General features: G+C 40.5%; 1 protein-coding gene across 6 annotated transcripts in view; it reads right to left on the reverse strand.

Moving 5' to 3' along the window:
• Positions 1-1,173: 1,173 nt before the first annotated feature.
• Positions 1,174-17,409, reverse strand: part of LOC139758017 (uncharacterized) — a 335,410-nt gene continuing 319,174 nt past the window's right edge. For all 6 annotated transcript variants that reach the window (XM_071679044.1, XM_071679027.1, XM_071679036.1 and 3 more), the window contains 2 exons: positions 5,051-5,161; positions 1,174-2,895 (listed from right to left, as the gene is read on the reverse strand). In XM_071679044.1, coding sequence (XP_071535145.1) covers positions 2,804-2,895; positions 5,051-5,161 — 203 coding nt within the window. In that variant the 3' untranslated portion in view covers positions 1,174-2,803. The remainder of the gene's footprint in view (positions 2,896-5,050; positions 5,162-17,409) is intronic.

The following is a 17,409-nucleotide window of genomic DNA, read 5'->3' on the forward strand; positions in this document are numbered from 1 at the left end:
GTATACCACATCGATCCAATTCACTCTATTCCTTGCCCGCCTTTCACCCTCCTGCATGTTCAGGCCCCGATCACTCAAAATCTTTTTCACTCCATCTTTCCACCTCCAATTTGGTCTCCCACTTCTCCTCGTTCCCTTCACCTCCGACACATATATCCTCTTGGTCAATCTTTCCTCACTCATTCTCTCCATGTGTCCAAACCATTTCAAAACACCCTCTTCTGCTCTCTCAACCATGCTCTTTTTATTTCCACACATCTCTCTTACCCTTACATTACTTACTCGATCAAACCACCTCACACCACACATTGTCCTCAAACATCTCATTTCCAGCACATCCACCCTCCTGCGCACAACTCTATCCATAGCCCACACCTCGCAACCATACAACATTGTTGGAACCACTATTCCTTCAAACATGCCCATTTTTGCTTTCCGAGATAATGTTGTCGACTTCCACACATTCTTCAAGGCTCCCAGGATTTTCGCCCCCTCCCCCACCCTATGATTCACTTCTGCTTCCATGGTTCCATCCGCTGCCAGATCCACTCCCAGATATCTAAAACACTTTACTTCCTCCAGTTTTTCTCCATTCAAACTTACCTCCCAATTGACTTGACCCTCAACCCTACTGTACCTAATAACCTTGCTCTTATTCACATTTACTCTTAACTTTCTTCTTTCACACACTTTACCAAACTCAGTCACCAGCTTCTGCAGTTTCTCACATGAATCAGCCACCAGCGCTGTATCATCAGCGAACAACAACTGACTCACTTCCCAAGCTCTCTCATCCCCAACAGACTTCATACTTGCCCCTCTTTCCAAAACTCTTGCATTCACCTCCCTAACAACCCCATCCATAAACAAATTAAACAACCATGGAGACATCACACACCCCTGCCGCAAACCTACATTCACTGAGAACCAATCACTTTCCTCTCTTCCTACACGTACACATGCCTTACATCCTCATTATCTACATGTAAACAGTCATGCCTTTTCAGTAAAAAAAATATCAAATTATGAAACTATTTGTAATTATTAACTGTTGTTTTTGAGGTACCTGTCTTTCACACTTTGGAATAAATTCACCTTACTGGTCTGCTGTCATAACTCTAATTTATCAAACTATCAGACACTCTCTTGCAGGCTTCTGAGTAAAACATCTGAAAGCTTTATGTAAAATATTATTTTTTTACCAGTTCAGTTAAAAAGTTGTGTGCCATTTAGGAGTTAAATTGTGTATTAACCCATTGACTGTTGATGTGCCTTACACTGTTTGGGATGTTTCTAGCAGTTGACTGTAAGTACTCTCTGTACAGTCTTAGGTATTTAAAAATCCCACATGTGATAAATAAAGAAGTAAGTCAGAAAACAAATACTGACAATTCAGACATTTCCACATCCACTACCAGCATTTTTTCAACTCAGCTTGAAAGTAGCCATCAAAAAGCAATGGAGGATAATACATCATTTTGTGCTGCCCAGACGGCAAAGAAAATGTATATAAATAATGAATATTAATCTACATAATGTATATAAATGCATATAAATGATGGAAAATAGATTAATGGAAATTATAAGGTGAGTGCAATGAGATGTGTATATTTTATGCCATACAGAGGAATGCATTGTACTGCTGGCAGAGTTGCATCCAGAACATTTATTCATATGATAAAATCATCACGTTTTATAAAGTTTTACTATGATGATTTGTATATCATTAGCTTCAGAAAGTAAAGTTTTACTACCATGATATATGTATCATTTGTTTCAGAAAAAATGTTAAATTATGACAAAGAAAAAAAAAAGATAATTTTTCTAAATTTACATAAAAGTGCTGCACAGGTGTACACTAAATATCAAGACTAACCAGAGTCAATGGGTTAGAAATATCTTTTATATTAAATCAAATGTAAACATTATTTGTTACTGAATACTAAAACATAAAACAACTGTAACCTATCTAAAGATAGGAACTGTGCAAAACTGTGCAAAAACTCAGGCAGAAACCTTCAGATTTCATGTCTGATTAAATACCACAATCAAACATTCACTTATCCTACAGGAAGTGAGACATCCATTAACAGCAGACATCTTGACCAGTTCAACATCCTGCAAGATACCAACTCATGGAAACAGACTAAAATCTTATTAGAAATAATCGCCACACAAAATGCATAGAACTACCTTTATCATATATAAAATTACCTAAATGTTGAGATACCAGCCAATTTATCTAACACCAAAAACAGTCATCCTACTGTTACTCATTCATTCATACACAGTACAAGTGTCACCCAGATGAGTGTTGAGACTTATGCACACTTTCATTTTTGCCCATGCTAAAGAAAACAAGGTATCTATATATGTACATAAAAATATTAAAATATACAACCTTATGACTTAAGGAACATACTACATATAAAAACAAATGACATACAACCTTTTTTCACTTTGTGTGACATTCTTTAAAAACTTTAAATCATCTATATCTGTAGAAAAAAAACATTGCACAAAACATTCACATCATTTTGCATACTGGCACTCAAATGAAAATGCCTCATTTCTTTAACCCTTTATAATGAAGTATATAAAAGAAAATTAGAAAAGTTTTTAATACTATGAATCTAATCAAGAATCCTGGAGAATATGCACTATGAAATCTACCAACTTAAAATAATTTCACTACAGTCTATACTGGGAGCAGATTTACATGAAAAAGAGATACTCTAAATTCTTCATATAAAGAAGGGTAATCAGACATCCAAGTTACATCCTAAATTCTTAGTTAATTTCCTTAAGTAAATTCACATCGTTGTGTCCAACCATGATTTGGAGCTCCAAGATGGAGAAGGCCAACCATATTGTCTTTCCCTGCAGTAATAAGATCTGTATCAAGTTAAGGAAATTTACAAAGTCAAGGTTCATAATTCCCTCTCTGCTACATTTCTCAAAGGAAAACCACAAATATACAAAAGGAAAATTGCTATATTTCAATATTCAGTATGCTACATTCAAAACAGGTTGATTCTGACAAAACTCACATCAAGCATCAGTAACTCTCGGCTTTAATAAAGGAAAGGCTTATTTCTTCATTGTGCCATCATTAGTGATCATGTCAAATAAAGGGTGCCTCCAGGAGTACACACCTTGAACACCATAATCATACAAAAGCATGAAAAATAATATATGAAAAAGTCTACCAATCACTCACTATTCTTCATGCCAGCTATCTAATTGCTCCTCCATCAACCCCTATGAGACCTACACACCTCCAACTATCTTACTTTGGGGAAGTTGTGTGGAGCCTGTATAAGGAGTAGGTGCATAGGCAGAGACAAATGAACTGTCTAGCATCATGATGTAATAAGTATCTTTTCCATCTAAACTTATTTTCTCCACTGGACAACTGTCAATTATGAAATCCTACTGTCTGAAATGCAATGGTAATTCCCTTTCTAAAGAAGAAGGTGTCATCCACAAAGCCAGCACAGGAATGTTTTTCTTTCTATCCATCTAGCAGTAAAAGCAATGTACTAACCCAGACATCATAGCAAAATCGCATTGTACTTTTCTTCATGCTAAATCACTGTTTCCCATGTTGGAAAGGTAGTGCCAGGAACAGACAGAAATGGGCACCATTTACTCGCATCCCCATTTTCTAACTGGCATATACAATATACTGAAACCACAATTCCCTATCCACAAACAGGCCCAAAAGACCTTTCCATAGTTTCCTCCAGCCACTTCATATGCCTTAGTTCAGTCCACTGACAGCACAGCCCTCTGTATACAACATCATTCCAATTCACTCTAACCCTTGCACGCCTTTCACCCTCCTTGTGTTCAGACCCCGATCACTCAAAATCTTTTTCACTTCATCCTTACATCTCTAACATGGTCTTCCCCATCTCCATGTCCCCTCCACTTCTCACACATATATCCTCTTCGTCAACTTCTCCTCACTCATTCTCACCATATCTCCAAACCATTTCAGCACATCCTCCTCAGCTCTATCAACTACACTATTTTCATTACACTTCTCCCTTATCCTTTTGTTCCTTAATCAAACCACCTCACACAACATACTGTCCTCAAACATTTTATTTCCAACACCTCTCTCCTCTGCATATCATACATCTATAGCCAATGCCTTGCATCCATATAACATTCTTGTGACTACTATACCTTCAGATACCCATTTTTGCATCTAGATAACCATCTCACTTTCCACACTCTCCTCAATGATTCTAGAACCTTTGCCCCCTCCTCCAACCTATGACTCACTTCCACTTCCATGGTTTCATTTGCCACCATGTCCACTCCCAGGTATCTAAAACACTTCCCTTCCTCCACATTCTCTCAATTCAAACATTCACACCAACTAACCTGTCCTTCTACCCTGCAAAACTCAATGACCTTTCTTTTATTCACATTAACTCTCAACTTCCTCCTTTCACCAATTTTTCCAAACTCAGTCACCAACTTCTGCATATTTTTCACTCCAATCTGCTACCATAGCTATGTCACCAGTGAACAACAACTGACTCACTTCCTAGGCCCCCTCATCCCCTCCAGACTGCATACTTGTCACTCTCTCCAAAACTTACATTTACCTCCCTCAATACCCCATCTACAAACAAATTAAACAGCCATGGTGACACTGCACACCCCGGCTGCAGACCTACATTCACTTGGAGCCACTCACTCTCCTCTCTTCCCACTCATGAGTGAGGAGAGGAAATGTGTCAAAAATGGTGGAAATATGAAGGGATAGATCTAATGGCTCTGTTTTACCAAATCTGTAACTTCATTTTATTCTTTATTACTTTTCCTTTACTGATCTGATAATCTCAATGATCTCTGCTATATCTATCAATACTTACTTTAACCAATGGCTTTAGAAAACTTACCTTCTGGTATCACAACAGAAGTAAGAGTATGAATGTGCCTTGTTTTGAAGGATCAAAAGGCCTAAAGAGTTATGCAAGCAAGCCTTCACAAACCTCCATGAATGAAAATTCTTAGACCTACAAAAGGATACATTCATTGTACGGGGATAAGTCTAAATCCAAGATCGGAGAAGTGTGACTGAAAACCTGCCCAATGACTTGGTGGCGCTCAGGATAACGACGATATCTGTAAACGGTTTCACCTGCAGAGACAAAAAATTACAGCTGTCATTTGAATGTAAAAGTTTCAGTCTGAAATGAGTAATTGGTATTTTGAGGTCTCCTGTCAATGACAAAAGACACCAAACACCAGAGAAAAGCCAAAGGCAAGAAAATTTCTAATAACCTGAGCCACCTTAAAAATAAAGTTGAAAAATAGTAAAACCAGATACCTGCAATAACATGTTAAAAAACTGGTTCCTATGAACAGATTTCTGGAAAAATTATGATGGATTACTTACAATTTATAAGTAGAAAAAAGAAAAGTTATATGAGTGAAACACTGCAGAAACTATGTAAATTCAGTGAGTGGAATTATTGACAAATGTTTCCTATTCACTCAACCTTTACAAAGAGAAGCATTGATTTTATGCATAATACACTTATGTTAACTCTTTCCATGATAAGACGCATGTACATTTTCACAAATGCTTTCAAGACGACAGCAGAGAAACAGGTAATTCTTCTTATGTTCTCAGATCTAAGTTCTAAGGCTCGGTCATCTGTTATGGATGCCACCTTACCCATGCAAAAATTAGCAAACATGTATCATATCTGTTATGGATGCCACCTTACCCATGCAAAAATTAGCGAACATGTATCATACACAGTAATCTCTCTGATTATCATTAAATCTCTGAGCATCCATAGAGGCACTGCCAGTGAGATTGTGCCATCAAAGTACAGTGCTACCTTGTGCATGAAAACCAGGTGGGGAGAGTGGGCTATTTTGTCTAACATGACACTAATACAACAGAAGCCAGTGTTGAGCTTCTAAATTTACATGTTAGTTAAGTAGGAACACAGTGAGCTTTTACGCAACACTCATCTCTGGCTATTTGAAGCTGAGCTATCGGATCATAAACACAAGAAACCACAGAAAATAGTTTCACTCAAATCAGCACAAAACATATTTCCTTTTAAGTGATTCTTTAAGATTTTATAATACGGACATAAAACTATCTCTAACTGCTAAATGACCAACCACAAAAAGAAATAACCCAAGCAAGACTTATGGCCCTGATTGCATCCATCCCCATGTACTGAAAGAATGTGCCTCTGAACTTGCACCTGTGCTTGCTCATCTGTTCCATTTCTGTTTAAAAACCATAATTTTCCCTTCTTGGAAGCATGCTTTGGTATATCCCATCCTGAAGAACGATGACTGTTCTATCCTCTCTAACTACTGTCCTGCTGCTTTGACATCTACCATTTCCAAAGTCTTTGAATCCCTCCTCAACTCCAATATCCTCAGACATCTTAAATCTCATCTTCCTCTCTGATTACCAATATGGTTTCTGTAAGGTGAGATCAACCAGTGATACTCTTCCTATCTTATTAATGTTTGGTAATCGTCTCTGAAATATTTTGCGAAATCTTATGTAGTTGCCCTTGATATATTTATAGCATTGGGGTCTCATTTCTAAGCTTCCCTCTTTTGCTTTCCCTCCTTCATTTTGCTCCCTCATATCTATGTGGTTGTTAGCAGATCAGCCTCTCCCCCTTTCTCCACTAACAGTAGTGTCCCTCAAGGTTGTGACCTGTCTTCCACACTTTTTCTCCTTTTTATCAATGATCTCCTTTCTTCCACAAATAACCAAATGCACTCATATACTGATGACATTCCTCTGAATCCTTCAATTCTGCTGCTTCTCTAATCCAATCTGCAACTCATCTTGACACAACTTCCTCAAGAAATTCAGACTTAGACAAGATATTTCAGTGGGGCAGATAAAATCTTGTTAAGTGTAATGTCTCCAAGACCCAGTTTCTGCCCATCTCTCTATTGAAAATTCCTCACATCTTTCCTCTCTCCTTCAACATGAAGACCCAACATTACAGATATAGCTAAGTCTGCCTCAAAGAAACTGGAAGTCTGTTGAGATGTCAAAATTTCTCTTCTGAGCAGTTGCTCTGTTTACTCAAAGGATTGATCTGTTCTAGCATGGAGTACTGCTCTCACATCTAGAGTGGTTCTAGCTCTCCATCCTTACCTGACAGAGTTGGGTTGAAAGAATTCAATTCTTAAGCTCTCCCAAGCTAACTTCAAAACTCGATACACTTGCTCTATGCCACAGCGTTAGATCACTTCACTCTTCTATCAGTACAACTTTGGTTTTTGCTTCTGAGAGTTGGCTACTTTTGTGTCCCCACCACTACCTAGACTATGTAATGCTCAGCAAGCTGCTATGTCATACGATAACGTTGTAGGCAACTCAAGCATGGGCTGTTTTGTTAATGGTTTCTTTCCCTATATTTTGACACTGGAACTCTCTATCCTCTCATGCTTTTCCCAATAACAGTGACCTGGAATATTTCAAAAGACTGGTTTTTCACTTCCTCCAAAATTTGGAAATATTTTCCCTTGTTTCTTCTTTTTCCCATTCATTAACCTTTCTATGTTTCAATTAAGACCCAGCCTTGATATGGACTTTTGTTTATGACTGAAGCCTCCAATGGAAAAAAAAAAGTTTGAGAACACCTAATTCCTTAGGTATAAATTCTTTTTTTTTTTGCTTAACTATCCTTTGATCCCTGCTTGCAAGTCTACTCTTCTACTCACTACTTGGATACATGAAGCTAAATCTGCCTTAGCTGTCCAGACAAATGACTGCTAACACAGGGCATACAATCATTTTGGGATTCATCAAAAACTAAAGCAGCCAGTCCAATAAATATAACTTGCAGTTATCATACAACTCGCATTCTTATATTCTAATATTGCACTTAACTCCTTCAAACCCACTACAACTATATGTGGAAAATGCCAACATGAGTCTAGTACTTGTGGGAAGAAGAGCAGGAAGAGTACCAACTTGGGGGTAAAGTTAAAGATTTTGAGGCTTTCAATGCTGATCAAAGTGGTATAGATAAGAATGAGATACAGAGTGAGGCAGCGTGCCTCCAGCATGATACCTTTGAGGTGCAACACAGATCTCTCATATCAAAGGTGAAGTTATGAAGGACATGGACCAGATGTTGATTGTTTGGATCAAAGACTGAAATTAGTGAAACATGCTAAAAAGTGTATATTAAGTCATTCAACAGCAGGATGAGTTTACATTAAGATTCAAATAGATTAGAGAATGGATAAGTGCAGATTTGGCAATTCTTTATATGTTTTCTGGTGCTACCTTGCTGATGCAGGGGATGGCAATGCTGTTTCCTGTGGGGTAGGGTGGTACCACGAATGAATAAAGATGAGCAAGTATGAATATGTACATGCGTATATATGTATATGTGTGTGTTTGTATGTGTAAGAAATGAAAGTGTTAAAGAGATGTGTGGTAATAAAAAAGTGTGGTTGAAAGAGTAGAAGAGGGTGTGTTGAAATGGTTTGGACATATGGAGAGAATGAGCGGGGAAAGGTTGACAAAGAGGATATATGTGTCAGAGGTGGAGGGAACAAGAAGTGGGAGATCAAACTGGAGGTGGAAGGATGGAGTGAAAAAGATTTTGAGTGACTGGGGCCTGGACATACAGGAGGGTGAGAGGCATACATGGAACACAGTGAATTGGAATGAAATGGTATACCAGACTGACATGCTGTCAATGGACTGAACCAGGGTATGTGAAACATCTGGGGAAAACCATGGAAAGGTCTGTGGAGCCTGGATGTGGATAGGGAGCTGTGGTTTTGTAGCATGACACATGACAGTCAGAGACTGGGTGTGGATGAATGTTGCCTTTTTTTGTCTGCCTTCCTGGCACTACCTTGATGAAGCAGGGAGTAGTGATGCTGTTCCCTGTGGGGTGGGGTAGCACCAGGAATGGATGAAGGCAAGCCAGTATGAATACATGGGTATATATGCATATCTCTGCGTATGTGTATGTATATGTGTATATGATAATATATATATGCGGGAAATGGCGAATAGTATGAAAAAAAAAAAATTATTATTATCATTATTTTGCTTTGTCGCTGTCTCCCGCGTTTGCGAGGTAGCGCATGGAAACAGACGAAAGAAATGGCCCAACCCACCCCCATACACATGCATATACATACACGTCCACACACGCAAATATACATACCGATACATCTCAATGTACACATATATATACACACACAGACACATACATATATACCCATGCACACAATTCACACTGTCTGCCTTTATTCATTCCCATCGCCACCTCGCCACACATGGAATACCATCCCCCTCCCCCCTCATGTGTGCGAGGTAGCGCTAGGAAAAAACAAAGGCCCCATTCGTTCACACTCAGTCTCTAGCTGCCACGCAATAATGCCCGAAACCACAGCTCCCTTTCCACATCCAGGCCCCACACAACTTTCCATGGTTTACCCCATACGCTTCACATGCCCTGATTCAATCCACTGACTGCACGTCAACCCCGGTATACCACATCGATCCAATTCACTCTATTCCTTGCCCGCCTTTCACCCTCCTGCATGTTCAGGCCCCGATCACACAAAATCTTTTTCACTCCATCTTTCCACCTCCAATTTGGTCTCCCACTTCTCCTCGTTCCCTCCACCTCCGACACATATATCCTCTTGGTCAATCTTTCCTCACTCACTCTCTCCATGTGACCAAAGCATTTCAAAACACCCTCTTCTGCTCTCTCAACCATGCTCTTTTTATTACCACACATCTCTCTTACCCTATTATTACTTACTCGATCAAACTACCTCACACCACATATTGTCCTCAAACATCTCATTTCCAGCACATCCACCCTCCTGCACACAACTCTATCCATAGCCCATGCCTCGCAACCATACAACATTGTTGGAAGCACTATTCCTTCAAACATACCCATTTTTGCTTTCTGAGATAATGTTCTCGACTTCCAAACATTCTTCAAGGCTCCCAGAATTTTCGCCCCCTCAGTTCTCAGTGAATGTAGGTTTGTGGCAGGGGTGTGTGATGTCTCCATGGTTGTTTAATTTGTTTATGGATGGGGTTGTTAGGGAGGTGAATGCAAGAGTTTTGCAAAGAGGGGCAAGTATGCAGTCTGTTGTGGATGAGAGAGCTTGGGAAGTGAGTCAGTTGTTGTTCGCTGATGATACAGTGCTGGTGGCTGATTCATGTGAGAAACTGCAGAGGCTGGTGACTGAGTTTGGTAAAGTGTGTGAAAGAGGAAAGTTAAAAGTAAATGTGAATAAGAGCAAGGTTATTAGGTACAGTAGGGTTGAGGGTCAAGTCAATTGGGAGGTAAGTTTGAATGGAGAAAAACTGGAGGAAGTAAAGTGTTTTTGATATCTGGGAGTGGATCTGGCAGCGGATGGAACCATGGAAGTGGAAGTGAATCATAGGGTGGGGGAGGGGGCGAAAATCCTGGGAGCCTTGAAGAATGTGTGGAAGTCGACAACATTATCTTGGAAAGCAAAAATGGGTATGTTTGAAGGAATAGTGGTTCCAACAATGTTGTATGGTTGCGAGGCGTGGGCTATGGATAGAGTTGTGCGCAGGAGGGTGGATGTGCTGGAAATGAGATGTTTGAGGACAATGTGTGGTGTGAGGTGGTTTGATCGAGTAGGTAATGTAAGGGTAAGAGAGATGTGTGGAAATAAAAAGAGCGTGGTTGAGAGAGCAGAAGAGGGTGTTTTGAAATGGTTTGGGCACATGGAGAGAATGAGTGAGGAAAGATTGACCAAGAGGATATATGTGTCGGAGGTGGAGGGAACGAGGAGAAGTGGGAGTCCAAATTGGAGGTGGAAAGATGGAGCGAAAAAGATTTTGTGTGATCGGGGCCTGAACATGCAGGAGGGTGAAAGGCGGGCAAGGAATAGAGTGAATTGGATCGATGTGGTATACCAAGGTTGACATGCTGTCAGTGGATTAAATCAGGGTATGTGAAGCATCTGGGGTAAACCATGGAAAGTGGTGTGGGGCCTGGATGTGGAAAGGGAGCTGTGGTTTCGGGCATTATTGCATGACAGCTAGAGACTGAGTGTGAACGAAAGGGGCCTTTGTTGTCTTTTCCTAGTGCTACCTCACACACATGAGGGGGAAGGGGAATGGTATTCCATGTGTGGCAAGGTGGCGATGGGAATAAATAAAGGCAGACAGTGTGAATTGTGTGCATGGGTATATATGTATGTGTCTGTGTGTGTATATATATGTGTACATTGAGATGTATAGGTATGTATATTTGCGTGTGTGGACGTGTATGTATATACATTGTGTATGGGGGTGGGTTGGGCCATTTCTTTCGTCTGTTTCCTTGCGCTACCTCGCAAACGCGGGAGAAAGCGGAAAAAAAAAAAATACTAATTTATTATACTTTGTCGCTGTCTCCCGCATTAGTGAGGTAGTGCAAGGAAACAGACAAAAGAATGGCCCAACCCACCCACATACACGTATATACATACACGCCCTCACACGCACATATACATACCTATACATTTCAATGTATACATACATATACATAAACAGAAAAATACATATATACACATGTACATATTCATCCTTACTGCCCTCAGCCATTCCCGACGCCAGCCCGCCACACATGAATTGGCACCCCCCCTCCCCCCACAAGTGTGCGAGGTAGCGCTAGGAAAGACAACAAAGGCCACATTCGTTCACACTCAGTCTCTAGCTATCATGTGTAATGCACCAAAACCACAGCTCCCTTTCCAATCTAGGCCCCACAAAACCTTCCATGGTTTACCCCAGACACTTCAAATGCTCTGGTTCAATCCATTGACAGCACCTCGACCCCGGTATACCACATTGTTCCAATTCACTCTATTCCATGCACACTTTACACCCTCCTGCATGTTCAGGCCCTGATCGCTCAAAATCTTTTTCACTCCATCCTTCCACCTCTAATTTGGTCTCCCAATTTGCCTCATTCCCTCCATCTCTGACACACACACATATTATACTTTATCTGTTATACTTTGTCGCTGTCTCCTGCGTTGGCGAGGTAGCGCAAGGAAACAGACGAAAGAATGGCCCAACCCACCCACATACACATGTATATACATCAACACCCACACACACACATATACATACCTATACATTTCAACGTATACATATACATACACAGACATATACATCAATAAACATGTAAATATTCATACATGCTGCCTTCATCCATTCCAGCCGCCATCCCACCACACATGAAATTGCACACCCCTCCCCCCACATGCATGCGAGGTAGCGCTAAGAAAAGACAACAAAGGCTACATTCATCCACACTCAGTCTCTAGCTGTCATGTGTCATGCACTGAAACAACAGCTCCCTTTCCACATCCAGGACCCACAAAACTTTCCATGGTTTACCCCAGATGCTTCACATTCTCTGGTTCAATCCACTGACAGCACGTCAACCCCAGTAAACCACATGGTTCCTATTCACTCTATTCTTTGCACTCCTTTCACCCTCCTTTCACTTCCAATTTGGTCTCCTACTTCTCGTTCCCTCCACCTCTGACACATATATCCTCTGCCAATCTATCCTCACTCATTCTCTCCATGAGACCAAACCATTTCCATACACCCTCTTCTGCTCTCTCAACCACACCCTTTTTATTACCACACATATATCTTACCCTTTCATTAATTACTCGATCAAACCACCTCACACCACATATTGTCCTCAAACATCTCATTTCCAACACATCCACCCTCCTCCACTCAACCTTATCTATAGCCCATGCCTTGCGACCATATAACATTGTTGGAACCACCATTCCTTCAAACATACCCATTTTTGCTCTCCAAGATAATGTTCACGCCTTCCACACATTTTTCAATGCTCCCAGAACCTTCACCCTCTCCCACACCCTGTGATTAACTTCCACTTCCACTTCCAGGTTTCCATCTCCAGCTAAATCCACTTCTAGATATCTAAAACACTTCACTTCCTCCAGTTCTTCTCCATTCAAACTTACCTTCCAATTGACTTGTCCCTCAACACTACTGAACCTAATAACCTTGCTCTTATTCACATTTACTTTCAGCTTTCTTCTTTCACACACTTCACCAAACTCGATAACCAGCTTCTGCAGTTTCTCATCTGAATCAGCCACCAGCGCTGTATCAACAGCGAACAACAACTGACTCGCTTCCCAAGCCCTCTCATCCACAACAGACTGCATACTTGCCCCTCTCTCCACAACACTTGCATTCACCTCCCTAACAACACCATCCATAAACAAATTAAACAACCACGGAGACATCTCGCACCCTTGCCGCAAACCAACATTCACTGGGAACCAATCACTTTCCTCTCTTTCTACTCATACACATGCCCTACATCCTCGATAAAAACTTTTCACAGCCTCTAGCAACTTACCTCCCACACCATATACTTTTAATACCTTCCACAGAGCATCTCTATAATATGCCTTCTCCAGATCCATAAATGCTACATACAAAGTCATCTGTCTTTCTAAGTATTTCTCACATACATTCTTCAAAGCAAACACCTGATCCACACATCCTCTACCACTTCTGAAACCACATTGAAATGTATAGGTATGTAAATGTCCATGTGGACGTGTATGTATATACATGTCTATGTGGGTGGGTTGGGCCATTCTTTCGTCTGCTTCCTTGCGCTACCTTGCTAACGCAGGAGACAGAGACTAAGTATAATGAAAAAAAAAATATTATCCTGGAGGTAGGGGAGAAAGAATTCTACCTCCACATTCCCTGCCTGTTGTAGAAGGTGACTAAGTGGGAGGAGAGGGGCTGAAAATTCTCCCCATCTGTATCACTTCCCAGAGGAAAGAACCAAATGAGGGTCTTTTTTCTTCTATGGCTCAGTCATCTGTTCTGGATGATACCTCCTCACACAGGAGACATATATGAAAAAAGAAAATAATCATAACAATAATGATAATGATAACAGTAGTAAGAAAAACATCATTATCAAACCAGACCAAATATCGTCTAAAGGAAATCAGTTACCTACTTCCTTAATGACTTTAAAATAAAAGGACCTCAAATGAAAAAATGCTAAGAGGAGATTACCGGTGTAAGTAATGTAGTAACATTAAAAATCAGCAATCTGTTCAGCTAGTGTTTAGTGAGAATAATAATGAAAACATAACAAATAACAAGACACCAATACCTTCAAAAAGGGGACATTTATTTTACACATGCCTAAAAGAGATTAAAAAAAAACAGTAAAACCTTGATATTTTGCTAATAATGAGAGAATGATATGAAAATTATGTTAAACATTGAAAAGCTACAATATGTTAGAAAATAATTTACTTGGGATTATCATAATGAATGATGGGAGATATGGCCTCACCCCATCATTGCATGGGGCTTCTTTGTAGAGTTTGATTATTCAAACACTTTGAGAAATGCTTTAGTTTGCCAAAAAAATATATATAAATCTGCAAGCTTTGTTTATTATCTAATAATCAAGAAAACTGGGAAAACTTGAAAACCTATGCTGTTTCTTAGTTGAATTTGATTATTCAAATGGTTAGAGTGAAGCATTAGTTTGTCAAAAAGGAAAAACATAAATCTTCAAACCTTGTTTAATTTCTAATTTTTTTTTTTTTTATACCTCGTCGCTGTCTCCCGCGTTTGCGAGGTAGCGCAAGGAAACAGACGAAAGAAATGGCCCAACCCCCCCCATACACATGTACATACACACGTCCACACACGCAAATATACATACCTACACAGCTTTCCATGGTTTACCCCGGATGCTTCACATGCCTTGATTCAATCCACTGACAGCACGTCAACCCCTGTATACCACATCGCTCCAATTCACTCTATTCCTTGCCCTCCTTTCACCCTCCTGCATGTTCAGGTCCCGATCACACAAAATCCTTTTCACTCCATCTTTCCACCTCCAATTTGGTCTCCCTCTTCTCCTTGTTCCCTCCACCTCCGACACATATATCCTCTTGGTCAATCTTTCCTCACTCATTCCCTCCATGTACCCAAACCACTTCAAAACACCCTCTTCTGCTCTCTCAACCACGCTCTTTTTATTTCCACACATCTCTCTTACCCTTACGTTACTTACTCGATCAAACCACCTCACACCACACATTGTCCTCAAACATCTCATTTCCAGCACATCCATCCTCCTGCGCACAACTCTATCCATAGCCCACGCCTCGCAACCATACAACATTGTTGGAACCACTATTCCTTCAAACATACCCATTTTTGCTTTCCGGGATAATGTTCTCGACTTCCACACATTTTTCAAGGCTCCCAAAATTTTCGCCCCCTCCCCCACCCTATGATCCACTTCCGCTTCCATGGTTCCATCCGCTGACAGATCCACTCCCAGATATCTAAAACACTTCACTTCCTCCAGTTTTTCTCCATTCAAACTCACCTCCCAATTGACTTGACCCTCAACCCTACTGTACCTAATAACCTTGCTCTTATTCACATTTACTCTTAACTTTCTTCTTCCACACACTTTACCAAACTCCGTCACCAGCTTCTGCAGTTTCTCACATGAATCCGCCACCAGCGCTGTATCATCAGCGAACAACAACTGACTCACTTCCCAAGCTCTCTCATCCCCAACAGACTTCATACTTGCCCCTCTTTCCAAGACTCTTGCATTTACCTCCCTAACAACCCCATCCATAAACAAATTAAACAACCATGGAGACATCACACACCCCTGCCGCAAACCTACATTCACTGAGAACCAATCACTTTCCTCTCTTCCTACACGTACACATGCCTTACATCCTCGATAAAAACTTTTCACTGCTTCTAACAACTTGCCTCCCACACCATATATTTTTAATACCTTCCACAGAGCATCTCTATCAACTCTATCATATGCCTTCTCCAGATCCATAAATGCTACATACAAATCCATTTGCTTTTCTAAGTATTTCTCACATACATTCTTCAAAGCAAACACCTGATCCACACATCCTCTACCACTTCTGAAACCACACTGCTCTTCCCCAATCTGATGCTCTGTACATGCCTTCACCCTCTCAATCAATACCCTCCCATATAATTTACCAGGAATACTCAACAAACTTATACCTCTGTAATTTGAGCACTCACTCTTATCCCCTTTGCCTTTGTACAATGGCACTATGCACGCGTTCCGCCAATCCTCAGGCACCTCACCATGAGTCATACATACATTAAATAACCTTACCAACCAGTCAACAATACAGTCACCCCCTTTTTTATAAATTCCACTGCAATACCATCCAAACCTGCTGCCTTGCCGGCTTTCATCTTCCGCAAAGCTTTTACTACCTCTTCTCTGTTTACCAAATCATTTTCCCTAACCCTCTCACTTTGCACACCACCTCGACCCAAACACCCTATATCTGCCACTCTGTCATCAGACACATTCAACAAACCTTCAAAATACTCATTCCATCTCCTTCTCACATCACCACTACTTGTTATCACCTCCCCATTTACGCCCTTCACTGAAGTTCCCATTTGCTCCCTTTGTCTTACGCACCCTATTTACCTCCTTCCAGAACATCTTTTTATTCTCCCTAAAATTTAATGATACTCTCTCACCCCAACTCTCATTTGCCCTTTTTTTCACCTCTTGCACCTTTCTCTTGACCTCTTGTCTCTTTCTTTTATACTTCTCCCATTCAATTGCATTTTTTCCCTGCAAAAATCGTCCAAATGCCTCCCTCTTCTCTTTCACTAATACTCTTACTTCTTCATCCCACCACTCACTACCCTTTCTAAACAGCCCACCTCCCACTCTTCTCATGCCACAAGCATCTTTTGCGCAATCCATCACTGATTCCCTAAATACATCCCATTCCTCCCCCACTCCCCTTACTTCCATTGTTCTCACCTTTTTCCATTCTGTACACAGTCTCTCCTGATACTTCCTCACACAGGTCTCCTTCCCAAGCTCACTTACTCTCACCACCTTCTTCACCCCAACATTCACTCTTCTTTTCTGAAAACCCATACTAATCTTCACCTTAGCCTCCACAAGATAATGATCAGACATCCCTCCAGTTGCACCTCTCAGCACAATGACATCCAAAAGTCTCTCTTTCGCACGCCTGTCAATTAACACGTAATCCAATATTCTAGCAAATATTGAAAACCTGATAAATATGACAACAATAAATGTTCAAAAAGAAACTGACACGTATTTTAAACTTGCCTGAAAGTAATAAAAACTATTAAAAAAAAGGGAGTGATTGTATTATTGACTGGTTGGTAAGGTTATTTAATGTATGTATGATTCATGGTGAGGTGCCTGAGGATTGGCGGAATGCTTGCATGATGCCATTGTACAAAGGCAAAGGGGACAAAGG

This window comes from Panulirus ornatus, chromosome 2, assembly GCF_036320965.1.
Source record: "Panulirus ornatus isolate Po-2019 chromosome 2, ASM3632096v1, whole genome shotgun sequence".
Lineage (NCBI taxonomy): Eukaryota > Metazoa > Arthropoda > Malacostraca > Decapoda > Palinuridae > Panulirus > Panulirus ornatus.